The sequence below is a fragment of the Phascolarctos cinereus genome, unplaced genomic scaffold (genome assembly GCF_003287225.1).
Source record: "Phascolarctos cinereus isolate Bilbo 61053 unplaced genomic scaffold, phaCin_HiC Scaffold_5;HRSCAF=322, whole genome shotgun sequence".
Classification (NCBI taxonomy): Eukaryota; Metazoa; Chordata; class Mammalia; order Diprotodontia; family Phascolarctidae; genus Phascolarctos; species Phascolarctos cinereus.
This window is the reverse complement of record NW_027555958.1, coordinates 376,704,774-376,728,027: the sequence shown is the minus strand read 5'-3', so window position 1 is coordinate 376,728,027 and position 23,254 is coordinate 376,704,774. Positions and strand designations below refer to the sequence as shown.

General features: G+C 48.2%; 1 protein-coding gene across 1 annotated transcript in view; it reads right to left on the bottom strand.

Annotated features, from left to right (window-relative positions):
- SLC45A3 (solute carrier family 45 member 3) overlaps positions 1 to 22,893 on the bottom strand; it is a 28,485-nt gene extending 5,592 nt beyond the window's left edge. The window contains 4 exon segments of the mRNA XM_078156374.1: positions 91 to 356; positions 1,562 to 2,347; positions 4,651 to 5,068; positions 22,831 to 22,893. Of these exon segments, the coding sequence (XP_078012500.1) occupies positions 91 to 356; positions 1,562 to 2,347; positions 4,651 to 4,822 (1,224 nt within the window). The 5' untranslated portion in view covers positions 4,823 to 5,068; positions 22,831 to 22,893.
- Between the last annotated feature and the right edge of the window lie 361 nt (positions 22,894 to 23,254).

Here is a 23,254-nt window from a genome sequence, read left to right as displayed (position 1 = left end):
CTGGTGACTCTGGCATGGATAGAAGTTCTGGGTCAGGGGTCCCCTCTTCTTTCCTTTCCTCTTCCCTCCCACCATCCCAAACCCAGGTACCTGCTTCTCACGGTGGTAGAGTGAGGCCAAGGTATAAGGCAGTATCTGCAGCGCAGAGAAAGTGAAGCCTGTTAGGGCAGCTGAAGCAGTCACCACAGCCACACTCCGGGACAGGCACGTCACACCAGCAGCCACTGGGAAGGCGAACACGCTGGCCAGGTACACTGCCCGGGTCCCAAAGCGATGCACAAGTCGGTCCATACCCAGCGAAAAGAGTAAGGAGATCATACACTGCAGGAAGAGCCCCAGGCTCCCCATACGCACACCTTCCAGAAACAAGGCGGGGAAAGAAATGGAAAGTCACAACAGAATCCAGAGGTTACAACTTGGGAACACGGCCTCCCCTCTCCCCAGCCCAGGCTACTGTGTTCTGAGCCCTCTACCATCTTTGTGGATTGCATTCTGCAGTGTTGCCAAAGGTTAGGAAAAATGGGATTTATTCTGAAACCTCAAACAGAATGGCCCCTGACCTCTGGGGATAGGAGAATTGGGAGCACTGAGAAAACAATCCTGTTGTTGGCTTGGGGACATGTGATGCTGTCTTAAGACCTGGAAGCGAACTTTTAGGTAGAGTCAAATCCACTCATTTTACAGGTGAGAAGACAGAGGGCCAGAGAAGGGAAGTGAGGTATAAAGACCATCCCATATGAGGGAACTGAAGATAATTAAAGCAGAAAGAGGTTAACTGTGGGAGCTGAGTGAACTGCAGCAACTCCATCTCGTGACTCAATTCCAGGGTTAGCTCAGTTCCCTTTCTATTCAATTATGGGTCTAGTCCAATTTCTGTCCCATGAGAAAACTTTATTCAATTGTGGGAATTAGGAGAAACTTTTACTGCATTGTTTGAATCTAGCCCTGCGTGGCTGAGAAGCTGGACCACCTTCTCCCTGCTGCTCAGAGACCTTTCACTAAGGACCTACCTTATGCTGACCAGAAACCCAGTCAGATCCAAAGACTGATGCAAGGCATTTTTTCACAACTGCACATCTCAAGCAACCCTTAGGTCTTATTTGAAACCTGGCCTGGTACTGGCCAATCAGCTGCTGTTTCCATGTTCCTTTGACTGAATGCAGACAATCTGGGGAGTGGGACACCTTCTTTTCTGATTTTAGGGGACTGTACCTGTTCACTCTCTCCTCCCAACTTGGAAAGGCCCTAATCTTTTCTCCAATTAGAAATCAGATTACCTAATTTTTCTATTGTTTTCTTTTAATTAATTGGTCTTATTTGATTAATTGTTTTTAATGCATAAAAGCCTGTCTCCCCTTGCATTTGGGGTCTAGCGCTAAGTTGAGGAAGTCTGTCCTGATTTGTTATGCAATTGGCATGCACTGCTTAGTAAATCAATATGTTTGGAAGCTCCAACCTTGGCCTCCTCAGTCATTTCATCTTTCACCCACCACACAGAGACAGGGTCAAGAACTTCTCCCAATCTTAAAAAGTTGCTCCCCAAGGCAACGGGGCTCCTCACCTTCATCATAGTGTCGCCGGGCATCAGTGCCTGGCTCAGCCCTAGGCACACCTCGATACAGTCCTTCTCCTACAAAATCAGTGTAGAAGAGAGTGAACGTCATGAGTGCCATCCAGCTGCACAGCTCGGCCACAAAGAGCCGGCGCAAAGCCCGCGGCACTCGACAACAGAGCCTGTGGAGGTGGGGCAGCAGGGCAGCCAGGTTTCGGAATGCCAGGCGGGCCCGGCATGGGCAGCAACGAGAAGGTGCAGTGAGTACCGGGAGCCCCTCGGGGGGGTCCGATGAGCCCAGGGCTGCCTCCTCAGCCACCAGCAGCGTGGCCGCCACGCAGGTGAGGAAGATGAGGGTGAGCAGGCCAAACAGACACTCCTCCTGGGTGCCTAGGTAAGGGGCCAGGACACTGGCATCCCAGTCAATGGCCGGCAACAGGTATCCCAGGCAACCTCCCAGGCTGATCATGAAGGCGTACACGGAGAAGGCCTGGCGGCAATGGTCTGGGTCCCGGAAAAGGTCAGAGAGCAGGGCCTCCAGGGGGGTGAAGCACACCTGACCACAAAAGTCCAGCAGCCCCACACCCAGGATCAGCAGCGCCAGCTCCAGAGGCCGAGCATCTGGGTACACTAGCCCAGCCAGGCGACTTGCCCGAGGAATGAGAAAAAGACTCAACAGCACACCCAGGGACAGGGCCCAGATGAAGGGGCGGCGGCGTCCGTAGCGCCCACGCCAGTGGTCGCTGGCTGAGCCCAGGAAGGGGACAGATACCAGGCCCAGGACAGGGCCAATGCCTGCGGAGAGAGAACAGAGGAGGGGTCAGTGGAGACTGTCTTCATTAGCTTTCCCTCCCTCTCAGAAGTCCATGCAAGATGGTAAATATATATGCATGTATATATGTGTGTGTGTGTGCATTCACGTATATACGTATGTACATATACACACACACACACACATACACACATATATTCAGTTCATACAAAATGATGAAAAAAATATGCTGCTTGCCCATTCCTTTTGCAGCATTTATCTGCAGAGACAAACCTTCCACCCGTGCCTCACTAATGCCCAGGAAGTCGTGCATGCAATGATCCGAGGACGGCTGAGAAAATAATACGCACAAAGATCACAATAACAAAAAAAAAAACCCCACTCTTTGAGACCTTAGATGCAGGTTAGAGGAAATGACCTTGTTTAGAATCCTCCATTTCCTTCCAAACTGAGTTCAAGCAACACTGTCTACCTGAAGTCTTTCCTGACAGCCAAGCTGCCAGGGCAGCTCCCCACAAAGACAACCTCGTAGGGTGTGCTCTGCACAAACTCCCACGGACCTGTCTCCCTGATAGCACAGAGGCCCCGTGAGGGCAGAGTCTAACCTGGCACACGGCAGCTGCTTAACGCTGCTCGCTGACTGATCAGCTAACCCGTCTAAAGGACGAATGATGAAAGGCACTCTCCCCCAGACAACTGAGGTTGGAAATCAAATGGTGGAGAGCACCAAATACACACACTTCCATGTCTGGTAGCTCTGCTTACCTGTTTCTTTGTTATAAGGGAGAATTCTGGGCAGGGCTGGAGAGAGATTGTGTGAAGATTAAAAAAGGGGGAGGTGGGCGGTGAGGTGGCACAAGTGGATAGAGCACCAGCCCTAGAGTCAGGAGGACCTGAGTTCAAATCTGGCCTCAGACACATAACACTAGCTGTGTGACTTCTAGACAAGTCATTTAACCCCAATTACCTCACCGAAAAAAAAAAAAAAGGCTTCAGAAAAACATTTCACATGAGAAGGGAATGGTCTCAGAGAAACTTGGGAAGACTTGTATAAATGATGAAGAGGGAAGTGAGTAGAACCAGAGGAACAATTTATACAAAGACTTTAATATTCTAAAATCAAACAACTTTTAAAGACTTAGGAACTTTCATCAACATCATAATAATGATCAACCAGGAGTCCACAGGACTAATGATCAAACAGACCAACCACTTCCTGCTAGAAAGGACAAAGGCTCAGAGGACAGACTCAAACCTAGCTTTTTTTTCCTTTGAGACGGGGATGTGGCCAATTCCACATGTTTGTAACAGAGGCAGGGCTTTCCCCCCTAAAATGGGGGAAACCCCAAAAGGGATGGAAGGGAGAAAAATTCAGATTTTTGTTGATCGAAAAAAAGTGAAATTAATTTTTAAAAATTTCACAACATAGGTGACTATCCTTCAATTAGGGAATGGCTGAACAAATCATGGACATCAATGTAACGGAATGTTACTGTTTTAAGAAACAATGGATATGATGAATAAGCATGGAAAGACTTTTATGGACTGATGCAGACCCAGGAAAACAACCCAAGTGCACAAGGACTGGAACATTTAGAATGTCAGCTCTCAGAGGGCAGGCAGGGATGGTGGTATTGTCTTTCTTTGTGTTCCCAGGACAATGCCTGGTACATAGTAATCAATTAATAAATGCTTGTTGATAAACAGTGTAAACAGAAATAATAGCAATAACAAAAGAATAAAAAACTAAATATTGTGAAGTAATAACTTGGTTCCAAAGAAAAGATATGAAAAGACATCCCCTACCACACTTGTTTGCAGAGATGAGGATCCATGGCATGGAAAGCTGCATATAACATCAGACCTTTCCAATGTGATATTTGGTTTTGCTGAAATTTTTTTCCCTTTTTTCCTTTTTAAAAATGCTTTATTATTAGAAATGATTCTCAGAAAGGAGAGGAGATAGGTTTTTGTAAAAATAAGATCACTAAAAAATGTGTTTAAAAAAATTACCCCCAAAAAGTTGATAAGGTAAAAAAAAAAATTCTTCACTTTCCCCAAGGGTCTTTTCCAAACTAGGATTACCCCTTGGCCACCACGGACATGATGGCATTCCTCGGCACTGCTCATCCACCAGACATGAGAACAGCATAAAATCTCCCTAGTTACCAGAAAATCTACTTCCTCCTCAGCAGGAAGACCAGATGTCCCTGTTCCCTCAAGGGTATACCCCTAGACTAGGTAGGGATACAAAGGCCCTGATGAACTTTGGGGATAGGAAGGGGTCAACAGAAGGGAGTAGAAAAAGATGTGAAAGGTGACTTACCCAGGACCATTGTCATAAACTTCTCTTCCACCCCAACTTCCAGCAACAAGGGAGGCACGTAGGTGATCCCTGCAGCCAGACAGACTTCTAGGCCAAAGGTCAGCAGATTGACCAGGAGGAGTTGGGTTTTCCGATGCCGTAGCAGCCGAGTTGTCCACAGCTTCTGGGCCATGGCCCTCCAGGAAAAATGTTGGGGAATATGGGAACTGTGAATCAGACGGCCCAGCAGGAACAAGGCTCAGCTATGCTCCAGGTCCCAAGACCTATCTTCTTGTGCTTGGCCACCAGCTGTCTCTGACTCACGCAGGAACCCTTCATCTCTACCATCACCCTGATTCAGGTTCGGTTTCCTGGACCACGCCAAGTGTCCTGTGGCAGAAAGACTCCTCGATGTGGGCACATCTTAGCAACTTTGATCCTAGGAGACAGACCAGCATACACATGGAGTATTAGACCTTGGGGGCAAACTTTTGATCATCTATACCAGGGAGTTCTTAAGTGATTTTTTTTTTCTGTATGTCATAGACACCTTGACCAGTCTGGTGAAGTCTATGGACCCCTTCTCAGAAAAATGTTTTTAAATGCATAAAATAAAATACATATGATTGTAAAGGAAACAAATTACATTAGAATTATCAAAGTGTTATTTTTTTTAAAGTTCACAGACTCCAAGTTAAGAATCTATAATCTATACCAAGTATTTTATTCCAGGCTGGCCTTCCTTGCCTCTTAGGCAGCAAGGTGATACAGGACAGTGCTGGGGCCGGAGTGAGGAAGACCAGAGTTCAAATCTGGCCTCAGACAGTTTATTAGCCATGTGACTCTGGGCAAATCACTTAACCTCTGTCTGCCTCAGTTTTCTCAACTATATCATAATAGCATCTATCTTGTAGGATTGCTGTGAGGGTTAAATGAAGCAATATTTGTGCCTGGCACATAGTAGTACTTAATAAATGCTTGTCCCTTTCCCTCCCCTCAGTGAACCGATTCCCAAGCACCTTCCTCACTATCCATTCATCCATGTGTCTGAAAATGCAGATATATTTCAATGTTAGCTTACGACCGACATCATTAGAAAGACAAATCAGCTCCCAAAACAAAAATCCTATAATATGTTCCACATTCAAAGAGAAATGGTTTGTCATTATTTTCTGGCTTGGATTTCCATTGGACAGCTCTTTCCCATCAATATGGGAAACAAGGCTATTGAACTCCCAGTTCCCCACACCCAGCTCCCCATCACCGTGTTCCTCCCCCACCCCTATCCCCAAGCTGCTCCATGGGTTTGGTGTGAACTCCCCCTAACCTTCAACCTCCCATCCCTTTGTACTTCCCAAAACTAGATTGCTTTGAAGCCCCTTCTGGCCAAATTTCTTATTTCTTTCACCCTAGCTGTGAACGCTTTTTTTGCCCTCCCTCAAAAGAAAAGGGTGTCCTGTTGAGTAATACAGAAAAGACTATGTTTTAGGGATGCCTTGATTTTAAACTTGTTGGTGAAACATCTTAAAATGTCTCTGAGGGAAGCTGTTTTTAATGAGGAAGAAACACTCCCACAATGAACTGTTTCAACTGTTCTGGGGCTGTTCCCAGGGGCTTGGTCTCAACCACACAACCTGGAAACACCTGTGATGCCCACATCCCCCTGAGTCTGGCACAGTGCCCTTCTCTCCCACCCAGTTCCTATTCGGACCTCAAACCACCAGCAGAACATTTGTTCTCTGAAGGAGGTCCCACTGAGGAATCCAAACATACTTTCCCCATACAAGCTCTGTGCCGAGTCATAGTTACTGGGCATCCACCACACACTGTATTGTATAGCACACAGCTTTCTGGAACAGGTGCCAGCTGTTTTATGATCAATGAAAAAGAAACCAGGAACACTGGGGAACCCAAAGGACTTAGATAGTAAAGTCTGAAGTGTGCCATCCTCCCCAGCTTGGGGCAGGGGGGCAGAAGTAAGGGGAAAGGGCACAGTTTCACATTCTTACTATCCTCCAGAATACCTGTCCTTCAAATCCCATTCCCTCCAAGAATCTTTCCCTCTGGACCTCACCAATCTAATTGGACCAATTCACCGAATTTTTACAGACTTGCCTAGACTCACCCAGATGGTAAATACATGAGCTAAAAATCAATTCCTTTGAAAGCCTGTGGACTGTGAAATCTGTACAAAACATCCGAGAGCTCATTTATCTCAGTTAATGCATTTATTTCCCCTAGCTAGACATGGTGACCGTCCCCAAGGATCTTCTTTCTCACTCTTCTGCATTCCCAAGTGAGGGGCATAGAGCTCGTGTTCCAAGATTCCCACAAGGAGAGAGCTGCCTACATGCGCCTCACTAACCCTAAATGGGGCCTCTATGACTAAAGCCCATGGACACAGGATTTTCTATCTGGAAAAGGCTTACAGATCACCTACCACAGTGCAATGCACACAAGCAGGCGCTTAAGGCTAGTTGGACTAGGACCGAAGCTCAACATATACAAACAGATCTCATTATCTTTCCATTAAAACTGCCTTTCCCTTGAACTTGAGGGCACCAGAGTCCTTACAGTTACCCAGGTTCACAGCCGCAAACTCATCCTTGACTCTGCAATCTCCCTTACTCCCCAGATCTCTACAATAATGAAATCTATCCTTTCTCTTTGGGCAGTTCAAATCTGGCCTCAGACACTTACTAGCTGTGTGACTTCGGGCAAGTCACTTAACCCAGTTTGCTTCAGTTCATCAATTTGTAAAATGAGCTGCAGAAGGAAATAGCAAATCATTTTAGTATCCTTGCTAAGAAAACCCCAAATGGGATCAAGAAAAGTCAGACACAACTGAACAAAAATCCTTTCTCTCCACCTTAGCTCAAGCCTTCAACTTTCACCTGAATTAACTGCAATATCTTCATGGGATTAGAGATTTAGAGGTGGAAGGGATCTCAGAGGCCATCTAGTTCAATAATCTCATTTTACAGATGAGGGAGAGAAGTACAAGAGGAGGGAGGAGGGGAGGGAAGAGAAAGGAGGGAGACAGAGAGAGACAGAGGGGAGGGGAGGCAGAGGGAAGAGAAAGGAGAGAGAGAGAGAACCTCTCCCTCTCTCCCCAATGTCTCTCTCTCCCTCTCTTTCTCTGGAGAGGCAGAGGGAAGAGGAGGGAGGGAGGGAGGGGGGGAGATTAAATGACTTGCCCAAAGTCACCTAGGTGGGTAAGTGACAAAGCCAAGACTCCTAACTTGGTATTTTTGTATCCCTCTCTAATCCATAGTTGCCAAAATTATATTCCTAAAGCAAGATCTCCAGTGTCCCCCTGCTGCCTCTCAGACAAACTACAAATTCCTTGGTCTGGTATTCAAAGCCCTTCAGTCTGGCACTAGCCTACCTTTCCTTTTCACTAACAGTTAATTTACCGTCCTCAGAAGTCACCATTCTACCTCCTACATCCAGGCTCTGCCCAGAGTCCCCTTTGTCTAGAATGCTCTCCCCTCCTTCCCTCTCTGCCTCTCAGAGTCTGGCTTCAATGCTACCTCCTATAGGAAGCCTCTCCTGACCATTTTAGAAGTTAATGCTCTCTTATCTGTGTAAATACCCATCCTTCCCCTTCCCAAAGGAATGGAAACTCCTTGAAGGCAAAGACTGTTTTTCATTTTTCTTTGTATCCCCCAGTGCCTAGCAAGGTGCCTCATAGAAAGCAGACGATTTTCTTTTTTGGAGGCAATCGGGTTAAGTGACTTGCCCGAGGTCACACAGCTAGTAATTGTCTGAGGCTGGATTTGAACTCAGGTCCTCCAGACTCCAGGGCAGGTGCTCTATCCCCTGCACCACCTAGCTGCCCCCGGAAAGTAAGTGATTAATGACTTTTGAATGAATGAACGCATGCTGGAACAAAGGGGCTATATAAACATCTAAGACTGGACTGTGTAATTACCACCAGTTCCCTTCCTACTCAGGAGCTTCACACCTCGAGGGGAGTCCTACCAATATCCAGGAAACTGGATGAGGGTGGGAAAGATTTGCCTCAGGTTACATCACTTGCCCAATGTCACTCGAGCAGCAAAGCAGATGTTCCCAAAGGAAGATGGGTATAACCACAGCACCCGAAAGGTTTTACTCTGGTTTCTCCATGCGCCCTGAGTAAGCATCATCACTATTCCGCCCCCATCCTCCCATCCCTCACTCAGCCCGTTCCCCCAGAGAGAGGAGGCAGGTTGTAGAAAGAGCCCAGCCTCCTCTGACCCAGGGGGTCCAGGCTCCAGGAAGCTGGAGTTCCCGCTCAGCTCCGCTGCCGCCGCCGCCACCCACCCCCACCTTCTACTCTGCCACGGGGAGGGACCAAGGGACTCACCTGTTTCACATTTCCCAGGGACTGACCCTCCCTGAGCAAACAGAAGCTCTGCCAACCTTAGCGCTACCCATGGCTCAGGCCCACCCCCTTCTAAACTCCCTGCTATTTAAAATAAATTGCACTTCTCCAGCAAACATTAATCATGCCACCTTCCTCCTTCTCTCCTGCTAGCTGCCAGCACCTCTCTGCATCCAGCCAGCTCCTTCCTCAGCCCTCCAAGGGGCTCCTGGGGCTAGGGGACAGGACCCTCCCCAGCCCAGCTCCCCAGGAAGCACAGGGGGAAGGGCAGGAGGTGTGAGAGGGAGAAGGGGGGGGTGCCCTCTTCTAACACAGAGCAGGCTACCTGCCTTCCCACTCGGGCATCCCTCCCCCACCCCCATGCTCTTTACCTAGTTCCCTGGGGATTGGGCCAGGTGAAGAGCTCATTGAAGAGTCAAGTAGAAAAGCAGCAGGCACAATCCTGGCCCTACTCTACCCCTCAACTCTTTGGTTGTCGGGGCCGCCCTCTCAATGTCTCCAAAGCCATGATTTTAGTTCCACTGGGATTTCTTTTACCATACCCTCAAGGCACTGGACACATTTCTCAGCCTAGGTACCCAGTCCCAGAAAAATCAAAGCCCTTTAGAAGGGCTAAGCCAATTGCAACTTTCTGACAACCTTAGAAGCAGCTTATCACTACCCCAAATCACTTTCTTTTCTCCTCTTCTTTTCTAATCTCCCCCAACTTTTTTTGCCAGCAAGAGTGCTAGACTTGTAAGTCAGGAAGACCAGAGTTCAAATCCTGCCGCTTATTCCCTGGACAAGTCATTTAATCTCTCTCAGCCTAGTGTTCTCATCTGAAAAAAAAAAATGAATGTGGGAAGGTGGGACTGGATGGCTCTTAATCTATGGGTTAGAGTACGAATTAACTAACTATTAACTAACTGTGGGACTTTGGCCAAGTCATTTGACTTTCTCAAGCCCCAATTTTTCTCATGTGGAAAAGGAAGAGGAATTTTAAAAAATGAAAGGAAAAGGTTAGCCCCTAGACAATAACCTGGAATCCTCCATGTACTCCTTTTTCAGGGAGTCAGTGAATTTGGAAGGGAAAAAAAATTACACCTTTACTTTCACTAACCTCTGAAATTTAGCATTTTCTTTCATTATGATTTTTTTTTAAAAAACAACATTATTCTGAAAAGAGGTCAGTCTATACCCTTCACCAAATTGTCTAAGGAGTCCTTGGACCCAAAAAAAGGTTAAGGACCCCTGACTAAATCCAACAAGCATTTAAGTGCTTACTTTGTGCTAGTCACCCATTCTAAGCAATGGGAAAACAGACCAACCCAAACAAAAACACCACCCTTTAGTCCCTGTCCTCAAGGAGCTAGTAGCAAGCTCTACGGTCTTTTCCAGTTCTAACAATCTACTGATCTGGAGAAACATTCACTTCAATTATTGGACAACACAACATTTAGTAAACATTTGCTATCTTGTTTTATGTTATTTTTCTCTTTTAATTTTCTAGTTTAAAAAAAAATTAGCTCTATCTTGCTTTTAGTGGTTTATAAGAAACCTTAAGGAGAATCCTGGTGCCCTGGGGATCAGATTGGACCTGGTAGCAGTAAAAATTAAGGGGTCAGCCCTGCCCCTCTCCTCCAAAAGAGGCAGGGTAAGAATGCCTCATACAGAAGGGTTCAGGGATTTAGCTGTCAAGGACTGTCTTTTTCCTGTTCTGAGGGGTTTGGGGTTTTTTTGCAACATACAAATAGAACAAATAAATTAGAACTGAGGAGCTTCCAGCTCCCCCCAGACAGATCTACTCCAGGCATCACACCTTGACTCTCTAAGCCATGAGACCTGAAAGGTCACTGCCTACCTCGGGGATTCCAGTTAAGCTAGGCAAAGAGGTGTGACAATGAGCCCCAATCTCAGCGTTGAGCTAGCTCCTGCACGTGCACTTCTACAAGGTTCGGAAACTCCAGTTTACTCATTAAGTGCCCCCATCTTTCATCAGCCGGCATTCATAGACACTAGGTTTGAAAACAGGGGCTGAGATGCTGGCCCCCTAACTTCTTGCTCCTTCCTCTCAGCCTTAGAGGATATCATCTCTGCCTCAAACGCAGCTGCCTGGCTTTCCTTGTTGTGTTCTGCCCATCTGGCAAACAAAAGATCACTAACTCAGGCTTTCACCTGGAGAGGAAGGAGAGAAGTGGAGTAAAGGGAGGGGAGTGGGCTGGGGTGGGCTGGGAAGAGACAGAACAGGAAGGGAGAGAATCTGGCTGACCACCGAGGAAAGAAGTCAGAGAGCACTCAGGGAAAAGAATTTCCATAGTCCAGCCTGCTCCTCTAGACCTAGTCCTATATCCCCATCCCTTCCAGATATGGTTCCCCCTGACTCATGGAGACCTCAGAGAATGCATGCATGCATGCATGCACAAGAGAGAGCATGTGTGTGCGCGCGCGCGCGCGCGCACACACACACACACACACACACACACACACACACACACACACACACAATCAGAGGAAGATAGAACTCTTCCCACCCCAAAACCTTCCATCTCTGCTACCACCACTACATACAAGCACCAACTGGTCTACAAAACTCCTTCCTCTACACCGGAAGGAAATACCTAGGTCTGGAGAGACTGAAGGGCAACCAAGTAAGGAACTAAAGCAGTCCTGGCCTTTCTGGTCTCTTGCTCCAGTCATCAGGACTCCGGGTCTCCCCCAAGAACCATGTGTGTGTCAGAAGGAAAGAAGAGGAATGGGGATCCCCTGCTCACTTTGCCTAGGACTCTGGACTCCACCATCCACAGTTGGAAGATCAAAGAGATCCTCATTTACTGGACCTCCCCAACTAAAACCCCCCACAATATCTCTACCCAGAGGCCAGGGAAGGGGGAAAGGTCACCGAGCAAAAGGAACAAACTTGACCTGAACTTTCTAACTTTCTCAAACTTCAAAAGGTAGTGTTGGAGCTGGGGGGTGGGGGGTGGAGGCGCGGACAGAGGGGAGGCAGAAAGGCCACAGACTCCAGGGAAGTGTGGACAGAAGCATAAAGAAGTCATTGAGGGCTTTCCATGGACTCAGGTAGGGCAGAGGGGGTAGCACAGGGGTTCTCCCTACTCAGACTGATAAATAAAGGCTAGAGTGTGGCCAGAGCCTGGGGGGTATGAAGAAAAGGAGACACAGCCACCACCCCACCCCCAATATGTTCAATGATTCTATGAGCCTCTTTATCTAGACCCCCAGTCCTCCGCCCCTGCCCCAAGACACATCAAACGGTCAATCCCCAGCTCCAAGCAGCCGACGCCCTGTGCCATGACCTCTGTCTCTGTGTAGTCACAATGGAAGAGGGCTTTCTCCTAGGCTTTTCAAGAGAAAGCTTCCCCTTCGTCCTTTTCTCCCAATCGAATTCCCTGGCATATCACTGAAACCTAGGGGGAGTGGTCCTAAAGTAATGAAAAGTGGGGGGAAAGAGTTCCAACTGAACAGCAACTACCCTCCCCCATTTTTTCAGGGAGAGCCCTTACATTGTCCCAAGGAGTTGAAGAGTTGGAAATAGGGTGGCGGGCTAGGAGGTGAGAGGGGGGGAAGTTAGAGGCAGAGACTGGGCCTCCAGAAAAAGAAAGATGAAAAGAAAACTGTCCAGTCCTAGCTAAGCCAAGAGCCTCAGACACTTCAAAAGATTTCTCCTGGGAGGGCACTCCAAGGCTCTCTTTCCAATTTCTCTTTCCGATCCTATTCACCTTATCCCCTCCAAAAAGTAAAAAATGAAAAACTCACTCCACAATAATAATTCTATGCAGTGCAGAAAGACAGTCAGCAGAAGTCCAATTGTACTGTCAACAGCTTTAAAATAATGGCTTCCATCTACATAGTGATTTAAGGTTTAGAAAGGTTGGTGGTTCAAATATTATGACATCCATTTTACAGGTGGGGAAGTTGAGTTTTCTAATGGTGAAGTGATCTGACCAAGGTCACTCAGCTGGTGGGTTCTGGCACCAAGTTCAATGTCTTTCCACAAAACCACCAGCCTGCCTCTCAACAGCTAGACCCTCCTTCCCTTCATTAGACTCCCAAGGCCACTTCACCAAAGGGCCAGACTTTCAAGTCTAAATGTCATCCTAGCCTCCAAACTCTCCACCCCATGAAAGAGAAGCTTCCCCCTCACCCCACATTGCCAAAAGGGCTGAGGTAAGGGGTAGAAGGGAGGAAGATCCATGCCCCCCTTTTCAAGGCACACCACACACTCCCCTCCTTCCCCACCCCCTCCAGGGTTCGGAGGCTGGGGATTTAGCTTTCACCCTGCTGAGCTGTCTTTTCTTCACTAGGGACAAGGAGGTTTCTGCTCAGCGGCCTGTCAGGGGAGAGCGAGGGGACTGCAGGCTGGGATACAAAAGGGGATTAGGGAAAAGCCCCCCGGCCTGCAAAGTAATCCATCAAATTCTCCCCCCGCCTGCCAGCACTGGCCCCTTCCCACTCAATGCTCCCCTTTCCAGCTGCTCTCAGCCTCCCACTGATCCCTCACCCCCCTGCTCCGGGGCCCTGTCAAGAGCAAAGTGAATCCTTGGAGCTGGGGAGGGGGGGAGGTTGGCGGGAGAGAGGAGGAGATGAGGACACAAGAGCCACTGGGAAAAGGGCATCGGATTCCCTGCCCCCTCCCCCTCTCCCTCAATGTGTGAAAACCCAACAGGTGGCAGCAGCTTGGAGGAAAGTTGCTTTTGTCACCCTGTCTGAGAGTCCAAACCCAGCCCCTCCAAAGGAACAAATGCTAGGGAAGGTCTGAAGGGAAGAGGATGGCAGGGACCTTCCCCGCCACTCACCCCCAGCACCAATAGCTCCCTTCTGCTCCTAGCACCGACTCCCTCTCTCCCTTGAGCCAAAGCCCAGGAGATCCGAGCCTCGGCCTCACCTTGGTTCCTCTTGGCATAAAGGGCAAGGAGGGAGGGGGGCGGGGTCCTTGACATCCCCCCTACTGCTCATAGCTCTAAACAGAAACCTGGGGGGTGATACAGTCAAAATGAAAACATACACATACTCCAAGACCAGACACTCTCAAAATTCAGACTTCTTTGGGAAGTCAGATAGGGAATCAGGTTCAGGAATCAGAGCCCTAATACCACAGAATCCCCTGCCTCAGTCTCTTCCTCTGCTTAGAAACTGACTGGTAAAAGTTGAAAAAGGATAGGCTAAGAGGACACATAAAGGCAAAGTTTTGCCTTTCTTCTATCCCAAGGACCCTCCATCTCCACCCCATCCCCCCAAAACAAGATGCCTCCCTCAGCATCAAGAATGCCAAAAACATACGAAGCTCCCTGCTCCTCCCTCATTCAATTCCCATGGCTCCCAGCCTAGGGATGAAGGGAGGCTTGGGGCAGTACTAGTAGCTGGATGGAGCGCATATCCTTTAGCCACCAGCTGGCCAAGAAGCCAGACGTCCTGGACACTGCTCCCTCCCCTCCCACTCCAGGGGAGGGGGCCAGGGAAGTCTTTATAGACAGGGCACTTCCACGAAGTTATACTATGGGAATAAGACCTCAGGGAGACAATTAGATGAGACAGGGTTCCCCTTGTGCTTGGCTTGCCTCCCCATCACCTGTCTACTCTCTGCTCTGGCACCAACATAATGCTAAGAGTCAAAGGGCACTTGGAATTCTTTGTTGGTGGTGGTGGAGGATGTAAAGAGGACATCTACGGGCAGAACAACCCTCCTCCCTACCCTCCCCCTGGCTGGGCTCCTTTCCCAGAAGAGGTCAGTAGCCAAGTGCACTTTCCATTTATGCAAGAGGGAAAACTACCCTGAAGGTTAGAGCGGCAGTTCCTAACACACACACACACACACACACACACACACACACACACACACACACACACACACACGCGCGCGCAGTGAAACCTGAACACCCACAGGGCCAGACCAACCGCTCCCTCCATTCCCTGGCCAGGACACCCTAATGTCCCTCTACCACCTCCTCCCTTGCCTTCCCCTAAAGGGGAAGGTCTACTTAGGGGAACCTGCCATTGAACTGGTGCGATGAGTCAATTTATGGGCCATGCTGTCCAGAGAGAGAGAGCACAGGACTGGACCTAAATGGGAGGGCTTGGCTGGGAGGGATAATCATCTCTTACTCACCCTTTATCTCACAGTGGGGTGGATGTGACCCACCTCACTTTACAGATGAGTAAACTAACGTTCAGAGAGGCAGGGCTCGAACCCAGCTCTAAGCCTCTCCCAGCTCTAAAAATCTATGATTGTATGCCTCATTCCATTTAGAATCATGTTGCATTCAACAGGACTTCAGTTAGAACTCGGCCCTAAGGGTGGGTGGGGAATGCTTAAAGAGAAACATACTCTATTTCTTCCCCAATGCCTCCTACAGAACAGGACCGGAGGCCTCCAAAGGCTTAGGGGAGCTCTGCCATTACACGCTATTCTACACCATACCTAGTCCTTTGAGAAGCCACTGCCATCCTCAAAAATGTGTTTTTCTACTCAAGCCAAGACACCATCAACACATCAAAACCCACCCCAGAAGAATGTTTAGAAATATGTTCAAGCCTATATTTGTTGGGGGCACCTAGGGGGGCACAGTGGCTAGAGCACTGGGTCCAGAGTCAGGAAGACTCATGGACACTTACTATCTGACCCTGGGAAAGTTACTTCACCCTCATCTTCCTCATCTGTAAAATGAGCTGGAGAAGGAAATGGAAAACCACTTCAGTATCTCTGCCAAGAAAACCCCAAACGGGGTGTCAAAAAGTAGGACTCAACTGAAAAACGGCTGAGTAATAGCTATATTCAGCTGTCCCTTTTCCCATTTCCAAAGAGGTTATATATGAAACTATGCCCATGGTATAGTGGGAAGCAGCATATCATAGGGGACAGAACGCTGGACTCAGAACATTGCCATTAGGGTCAAATGGGATGTTTATAATGCTATTTTTAAAGTATTCAAAGTGGTATGTAGAGATGTCAGTTATTATTATTAGCAGACTACAATAAATTACAAAGAAGGAATCAGGCAGGAAAATCAAGTGAAAGATTGCATTAAAGAAATGTCTGACCAGGGAGAGGGAGACAGAGAATGAGGGGTAAAAGATGAACAACCTTCATGCTCCATCACCAAAAGAATTAAAAAAAAAAGGTGCCCAGCAGCAAACTGATGGAGGATATGGACCAGTCACATAGGACAGACAAGTATGAATGGAGAGTCCTCTGCATGGGTGGAGGGAAGACCAGCATTGGTGAGATCATACATCCACTGGGATTGTATTAGAAAGGGAACAAGAGTAGAAGTCAGAAGGCTCGAGTTCTAATGACTAGTCTACCACTAACAAGCCATATGATTCTGGGCAAAGTCCTATTGTCCGAGCCTCAGCGTAACGGTTAACATTCATACAGAGCCCACTCAGGGCCAAGCACTGTGCTGAGGGCGTTACAAACAGTATCTAATCTGATCCTCACAACAACCCTGGGAGGTCAGGGCTGTTATAATTCCCATTTTTTACAGCTGAGGGAACTGAAGCAGACAGAGGTTGTGTCCAGCACCACACAGTTAGGAAGTATCTAAGGCCAAATATGAATCCAGGCCTTCCTGACACCAGGCCCAGTGCTCTAACCACTGTACCACCCAACTGTCAAGCGTACTCACCCGTTCGGTGGAAATAACGATACCTGCTTGGTGTAACTCACAGGATTATTTGGCATAAATCAAGTGAGCACTTGGAGGGGAAAAGTAGCTTCCTGTACAGGGATAAAGTGGTATTGCTGTTATCACCATTCTCTCTTTGCAGCTGTGAGTGGGTAAAGGGAGAGACCACCTGCCATTAGTCCCAGACACCAATCTTCAGTGGTCCTCTCGGGCCATCAGACAAGAGATTTCATAAAGGTCAGGGTCCTAGAATGTTAGAACCGGAAGAGACCCTAAAAATCCTCTAGTCTAGGACTTCTGGTATTCTTCAGTCATCTTTTGGTCATTTCTGACTCTTCATGATCCCATTTTGGAGTTTTCTTGGCAAAGATACTGGAGTGATTTGCCACTCTTTCCTTCTCCAGCTTATTTTACAGATGAGGAAACTGAGGCAAACAGGGTGAAGTGACTTGCCCAGGGTCACACAGCTAGTAAGTGTCTGAGGCCAGATTTGAGCTCAGGAAGAAAAGTCTTCCTGACTCCAGGCCTGGTGCTCTGTGACTCCACCTAGCTGCCCTAAACCAAGGTCTAGAGAAGAGAAAAGATTACCCAAAGCACAAGGCAAGTGAGCAGATATGCTTTTCTCTGTTATAGTTAGTGCCAGGGTCAGGGTATAAGAACTTGTCAGGACAGGGCTGACATACATGCTTGAAAATACTGATATCTAATTGTGTGACCCTACGCAAGTCACGCAACCCTGACTGCCTGGAAAAAAAAAATGGAGTAGTTAGGCAGCTCAGTGAATAAAGCACCAGCCCTGAGGTCAGAAGGACCTGAGTTCAAATCCAGCCTCAGACCAAACACTTGACACTTACTAGCTGTGTGACCCTGGGCAAGTCACTTAATCCCAATTGCCTAAAAAAAACCCCCAAAACCAGATATCTTTAAACTCCTCATTATGCTCACTGATGCCCCCAACTCCATTTTATTCAAACACTATTAGTCCTTCAAGCTCAAATCCAAACTCCTATGGGACAGCCTAGCCCTATTCATCTCAACCCTGAGCCTTTAAAAGGTACCACATCATTTGGTCCATAATGGTACAGTGATTCTTCCCTAGGTGTGTTTACCTCATTTTCCCCAAGTAGTGTCTATGCTCCTTTCAAGCAATGACATTATCTTACTCTTCTCTATATTGCCCTCCATTCTAACACGGTGCTTGGCACACAGGAAACAGCATATCTTCTGTCTGATATCATATCTGAAAGTTAATGCCAACAGGGGTATTTAGGATGGAAGGCAGGCTCAGGCTTGGACTACTACGGTGATTTCTTGGCTGCTTCTCTGTCAATGTAAGGCCAGCTGTCAAAGAGAAAGAAGCTAATCTGGCCTTCCCTTTGGGAAAGGGAAAGTGAATGACTGCCTAGTTTCCTGGGATGTTTACCAACTCAAAGTACACCTGTGATAAGAGACATGGGGGGGGGGACAACATGGTGTGAGGTGGAGGGGAAGGGAAAGAAGGAAGGCTAGTTTAGTTGCTGAAGGAACTGTTTCCATCTATTTGGGCATTTATTTATTTAGCCAGCTGTGAACTGATTTTTGGAAGTGAGGGAAGATTGTGAAAGACTAGGAAAAGGCTCAACCTTCTGCCTTCTGGTTCAACCCTGCTCCCTAGCTAGGGCAGTTCAGGACAATCCCAATTAAGAAGCACCAAGTCCTCCCAAGTCAGCGAGGACTGGGTAAACTTATCGATCTTTCCTCCCAGAAGGTCGACAGAGATCTACAGACCAAGACTGATCCATGATGGCTCTATAACCATCCCCACACAAGCAATGTTCCCAGCTCTCCCCACCCTCCACCCCCACCCAAGGCACATTCAATACACTGGACAAAGCTCAACACATATATTTCTATTGCTGGGAGCAGTGGTACCAACATTCAGAGGCCTGGAGCTGGCACCAACTGGTCCAGTCCCCACCCTCACATCACTTGGATCAGAGCCACTGGTTGTTAGAAGAAAGTAAAGACTGAGTTTTAATTCTGGACACCAGAAAGTAATGCAGTATAGCTGAGGAGTGAGAGTTAGGAAGAAGGTAAGGAAGGAAGTCTCTTCCCTCTCATATACAACTTTAAAAAAATTATATAGTTATAAAAACAGTATTGGAAGTAAGGTTAGTTTCTCATTTTGTCCTTACCACAAGCCTACATGATAGCTAAAGCCAGTTTAATCAGGACAGATAAGGAAACTAAGGCACAGAACAGTACGGATTATAGAATTTTAGAGCTTGGAAGGTCCTTTTGAGACCATCTAGTCTGACTTATTCACTTCATAGATGAGGAAAATGAGGAACCAAAGAAATAAAATGACTCGCCCAAAGCCATATGATAAAACAGGTATTTAAATGTAGGTCTTGGCTCTTTCCACTTATACCAAAGGTGGTCTCTTGAGCTCGCCCCTTTCATTTTACAGGTGAGCAAACAGGCCTGGAGAATAAATTGTGTGAGGTCACATAGCTTTTGCAGAGAAAAGGACCCAGCCCTGTTTGCCTTCAAAAAAAGTCACAATGTCAGACTGGAACACAGAGAGGAATTTATCATTAGATAAAATAAAAAACTCCAGAATCTCTTGATGGAAAGATGATCAGACCCTCAGAGTCTCAGATCAGAGTCCTCACCTGTATTATCCTCATGTATTCAGATGCATATAGCAGCATTCAGGTGCAGATGGTATTGTTTTAGAGGAGTTACCACACACCTAGCTTCTGTCCCTTTGGGGCAGAATCAAGGACTTGGCCTTTAAGCCATCTCCGTTCTCCATTTACTACCTAGAATCCTAGGCAAGATTGGCCTAAGCCTCCAGCGGGGAGAGGGGTCTCAAAGAAAGCACTGAGTCTGGAGTCAGGAAGACCTGAGTTCAAATTTGGCCTCCAACAGTTACTAGGTGTGAGACCCCAGGCAAGTCATTTAACCTGTTTGCCTCATCTGTTTCCTCATCAGTAAAACGGGGATCATAATAGCATCTACCTCCCAGGGTAGTTGTGGGGAACAAATGAGATGATATTTGTAAAAAGCTCTTGGCACAGTTCCTGGCACATAGTGGGTATTCAGTAAATGTTTACTCCCTTCCCCCTTGAATGAGAGCATGTACGCAAAAGAGGTGTATAAACTGCAAAACACTACAAGAAAAGATTATCATCATGATTATTTTTATAAGAGGGACTCTGTACCCAGAAGTGACAAGAGATTTCAGCCAGATTTATGATAGGCCAAGGATTTACAGCAGGGCCCCTAAGGTCAGTCCCTTGTTGGGCTAATTGTTGTTGTTTAGTCGTTTTTAGTGATGTCTGACTCTTCATGACCCCATTTGGGGTTTTCTTGGCAAAGATACTGGAGTGGTTTGCTATTTCCTTCTCCAGCTCATTTTACAAATGAGGAACTGAAACAAACAGGATTCAGTGACTTCCCTAGGATCACAGAGCTAGAAGTGTCTGAAGCTGGATTTGAACTCAGGTCTTTCTGACTTCAGGCTGGGCACTCTATCCACTGTACCACCTACCTATCCCTTGTTGGGCTAATAGCCCTATGCTGATATAGGCTACAGGGTTACTAATGAAGATAAATAAATAGAGCACTGGACCTGGAGTCATGAAGACCTGAGTTCAAATCTAGCCTCACATGTTCCCTGTGTGACCTTAATCTCTGTCAGCCTCAGTTTCCTTAATTGTAAAATAAGGGTGATAATAATAGCACCGACCTCCCAGGGTTCTTGTGAAGATAAAGTGAGATTATAAAATGATCAGCAAATCTTTTAAACCATGGTTTGTTAAATTCAGAATTTGAAAAAAAAAAGAAAAGAAAAACAAAACAAAAACAAAACAAGTTTAAGAAAACCCTTAAAGGGCTAAGTGATAGCTATTATTATTATCAGTGTGTGTGTGTATGTAATAGTATTACCAATCTAGCAAGGTTCATCTGTGGAATCAAGGCTTCTCTAGAAGGCAGCCAGATGACCCAATCCTGAATGCTGAGTGGTGGTCTTTAACTTTACTATCAGTACCTAGAACACCAAGTAATCATATGCATTAGCTCCAGGGTCTATGTCAAAGTAGAGACAACCAGAAGAAAGGTGGGAGGATTTGGAGGAAGACTGGGTCCATATAAGAAAGGAGTCTGTTCCCCAGTGTGCCATATAGGGATCCCCTTACTCATCCCACAGCTGCTAAAGTGACCTTGGAGAGACTTCTCCGCCCTGTTCTCCCCCTTCCACTTCCCTTCCAGGATTTCTCATTTCTTCCTTCTCCTTCCCTCAGTTCTGCTAGTTACTCAGAGGAGAAAGAAAGAGCTCACTACAAGTGGATCATGAGTATATAGGAAAACTACCTCCCCCCACCTCATACTCACACACACACACACACACACACACACACACACACACACACAAATTGGGGCCTTGTGCTTCCACAGCTGTATTTTTCATCCACAGCTGTATTTTTATCTCCAGACTCATCTTGGTGACTCAAACTTTATTCTCCCAGAAACTTCTTTCAGGAAAGGAGAATCAAACTAGAGTAAACTGGGAGATATGTATATGTTTGCGGGATGAAGGAACTGAGGGAAAGTACAGATTAGCCAGACAAGTTAGCTGTTAAACAATCCCACGGTCACTGAAACAATAATAGATTGCTTCTACCTTCCCCAGGTTTCTCCTTGCCTTCCTAACTCACCGAGTTTCTAACTCTTCCGACACTGACATTCTACCACTCCCAAGCAGGATACCAGTACCCCTCCTGTAGCCAATGAACATAACCTAACCTCTCTCTAAAGTTAGCCAGATCCGAGATGCCCAGAAACTTCCTCCTTGAAATCCCAACCCAATGCCATTCCTCAGTCTATGAGAAAAGTGGATTCACTAACTCTGATCCTCTTCCAGGGGAAAGAGTAAGAATGAGCCCAGTACCAGGGCTATTCTTAGCCCCTGTTTCACAGGATCAGGTCTGCGTCGACAGCTGAAGGACGATCCCTCCAGCCAGGTACTCACTAAGCCAAACTCCTCCTCACCTCCAACTCCAAGCACTTTACCGGGTAACCCACACCCGTCGCGGAACCCTAGCCCTAGGGAGAAGAGGTGGGGAGGTCAGCAACCACAGTGGGAAGACAGTTCTGTGTAGCAGGTGGAGGGTAGGTTAGACGTCAAAAGACGAGAATTCACCCCTCTCGGGTCACTGACGGACACAAGGAGAAAGGGGCAGCCTGGCCACACACACACCCCTCCTGGGAACACCCTCTGCGGGGCTCTCCAAAACTACCCTCTGAATTAAAAATCGAGGGAATGTCTGCAGAGGGCAGGGGATTCCAGAATCCACTTCGCTGGATGCACCTGTCCCAGGACCTCTTACTGGATACTTTCTCCATCCCTACACCAGCCCGAAGAGGGAAGCAAGGGACAGGAGGGTTCCTCTGTTTTCTCTCTCTGCTCCCTCTCCTTCTGACCCCCTTTCCAGAGACGGAGCACGAAGCTCCAGAAAACGGTTGGGCTCACCCCCCAAGGAACCTTGGTCAGAGCAAGGTAAAAGCCGGGACATCTCACTCTCAGAGGAAGGGTCCCTCAAGTGACCCGCGACCTTTTCACATATCCAGAGGTGCTCCCTAGGAGCTCCTGCGAAAGATTCTCCCACCGCGCCCGCTGGGGACCCTGCAGCTGCTCGGGCGCCCAAGTCCGCGAACGGACCACGAGCCCCTTTCCCTGCGCCCCCAATGCCCGGGACCGTGAGCGCCCGAGGTGACTCATCCTCCCCCTTTCCGGTGAAGCAGAAACAAGGGAAGAAAATAAATGCAACTTTCCAAAGAAAACTCTGACGCGGGAGGTTGCAACAGGAGCGAGCGTGCAACCGGCCAGCCCCAGTCCCCAGGGAGGAGCCCCTCCGCCCCCCCACAGCCCGGCCTGGAGAGTCTGGGACCCAGGGTGCCTCCTAGCTCTCCACACTACGGAGGTCCGATCTCCGGGGGCGCCCAGCGCTCCCCTCGTTCCGCCTCTCCGTGCACAGCGTGCAGCTGGACTACAGGGCGGGCGCCCGCAAACCGGGAAGACTCACTCCAGCTCCTCCGCGGGGCAGCCCCCCCATCCCGCGGGGGGCAGAGCACGCGCCTCCGCGGGAGTCTGGGGCGTTCGTTTCTGCTCCCCCTCTGGCCCGGAGACCCTGTCCCCGCAGAGAACGCAAGGCGCATTCCTACCTGGCCGTGGCGCGCGGCTGTCACCCTCGGCCCCGCGCGGCGCGTGCAGAACCGACCCCCCCCCTCCCCACCCCCCCACGCCCGCCAGCCGGCGGCTTTTAAATCTCCAGGTTACACTGCGAGAGGAGGGAGCATGCGCGCTGAGGTCGCTGAAAGGCGGGGCGGGGCGAGGCGAGAGGCGGGGAAAGGTGTAGGGAGGGGGCTCCAAGGGGGTGGGTGGGGCTGATGCGTGGAGCGAGGAAAGGGGAAAGGTCTGGGTTGTTGCATCTGTAACAGCTTGTGGCATGACCCTGCAATAACTCAGGGCCTTCCACTCCAGCGCTGTGCCCAGCACTACCCTGTACTTAACCTGAACAATGTGTCTGCACACCCACTCGCCTCCCAGCCCTAAGCAAAACATCAACACGGGAGCTTTCTTTGCGCT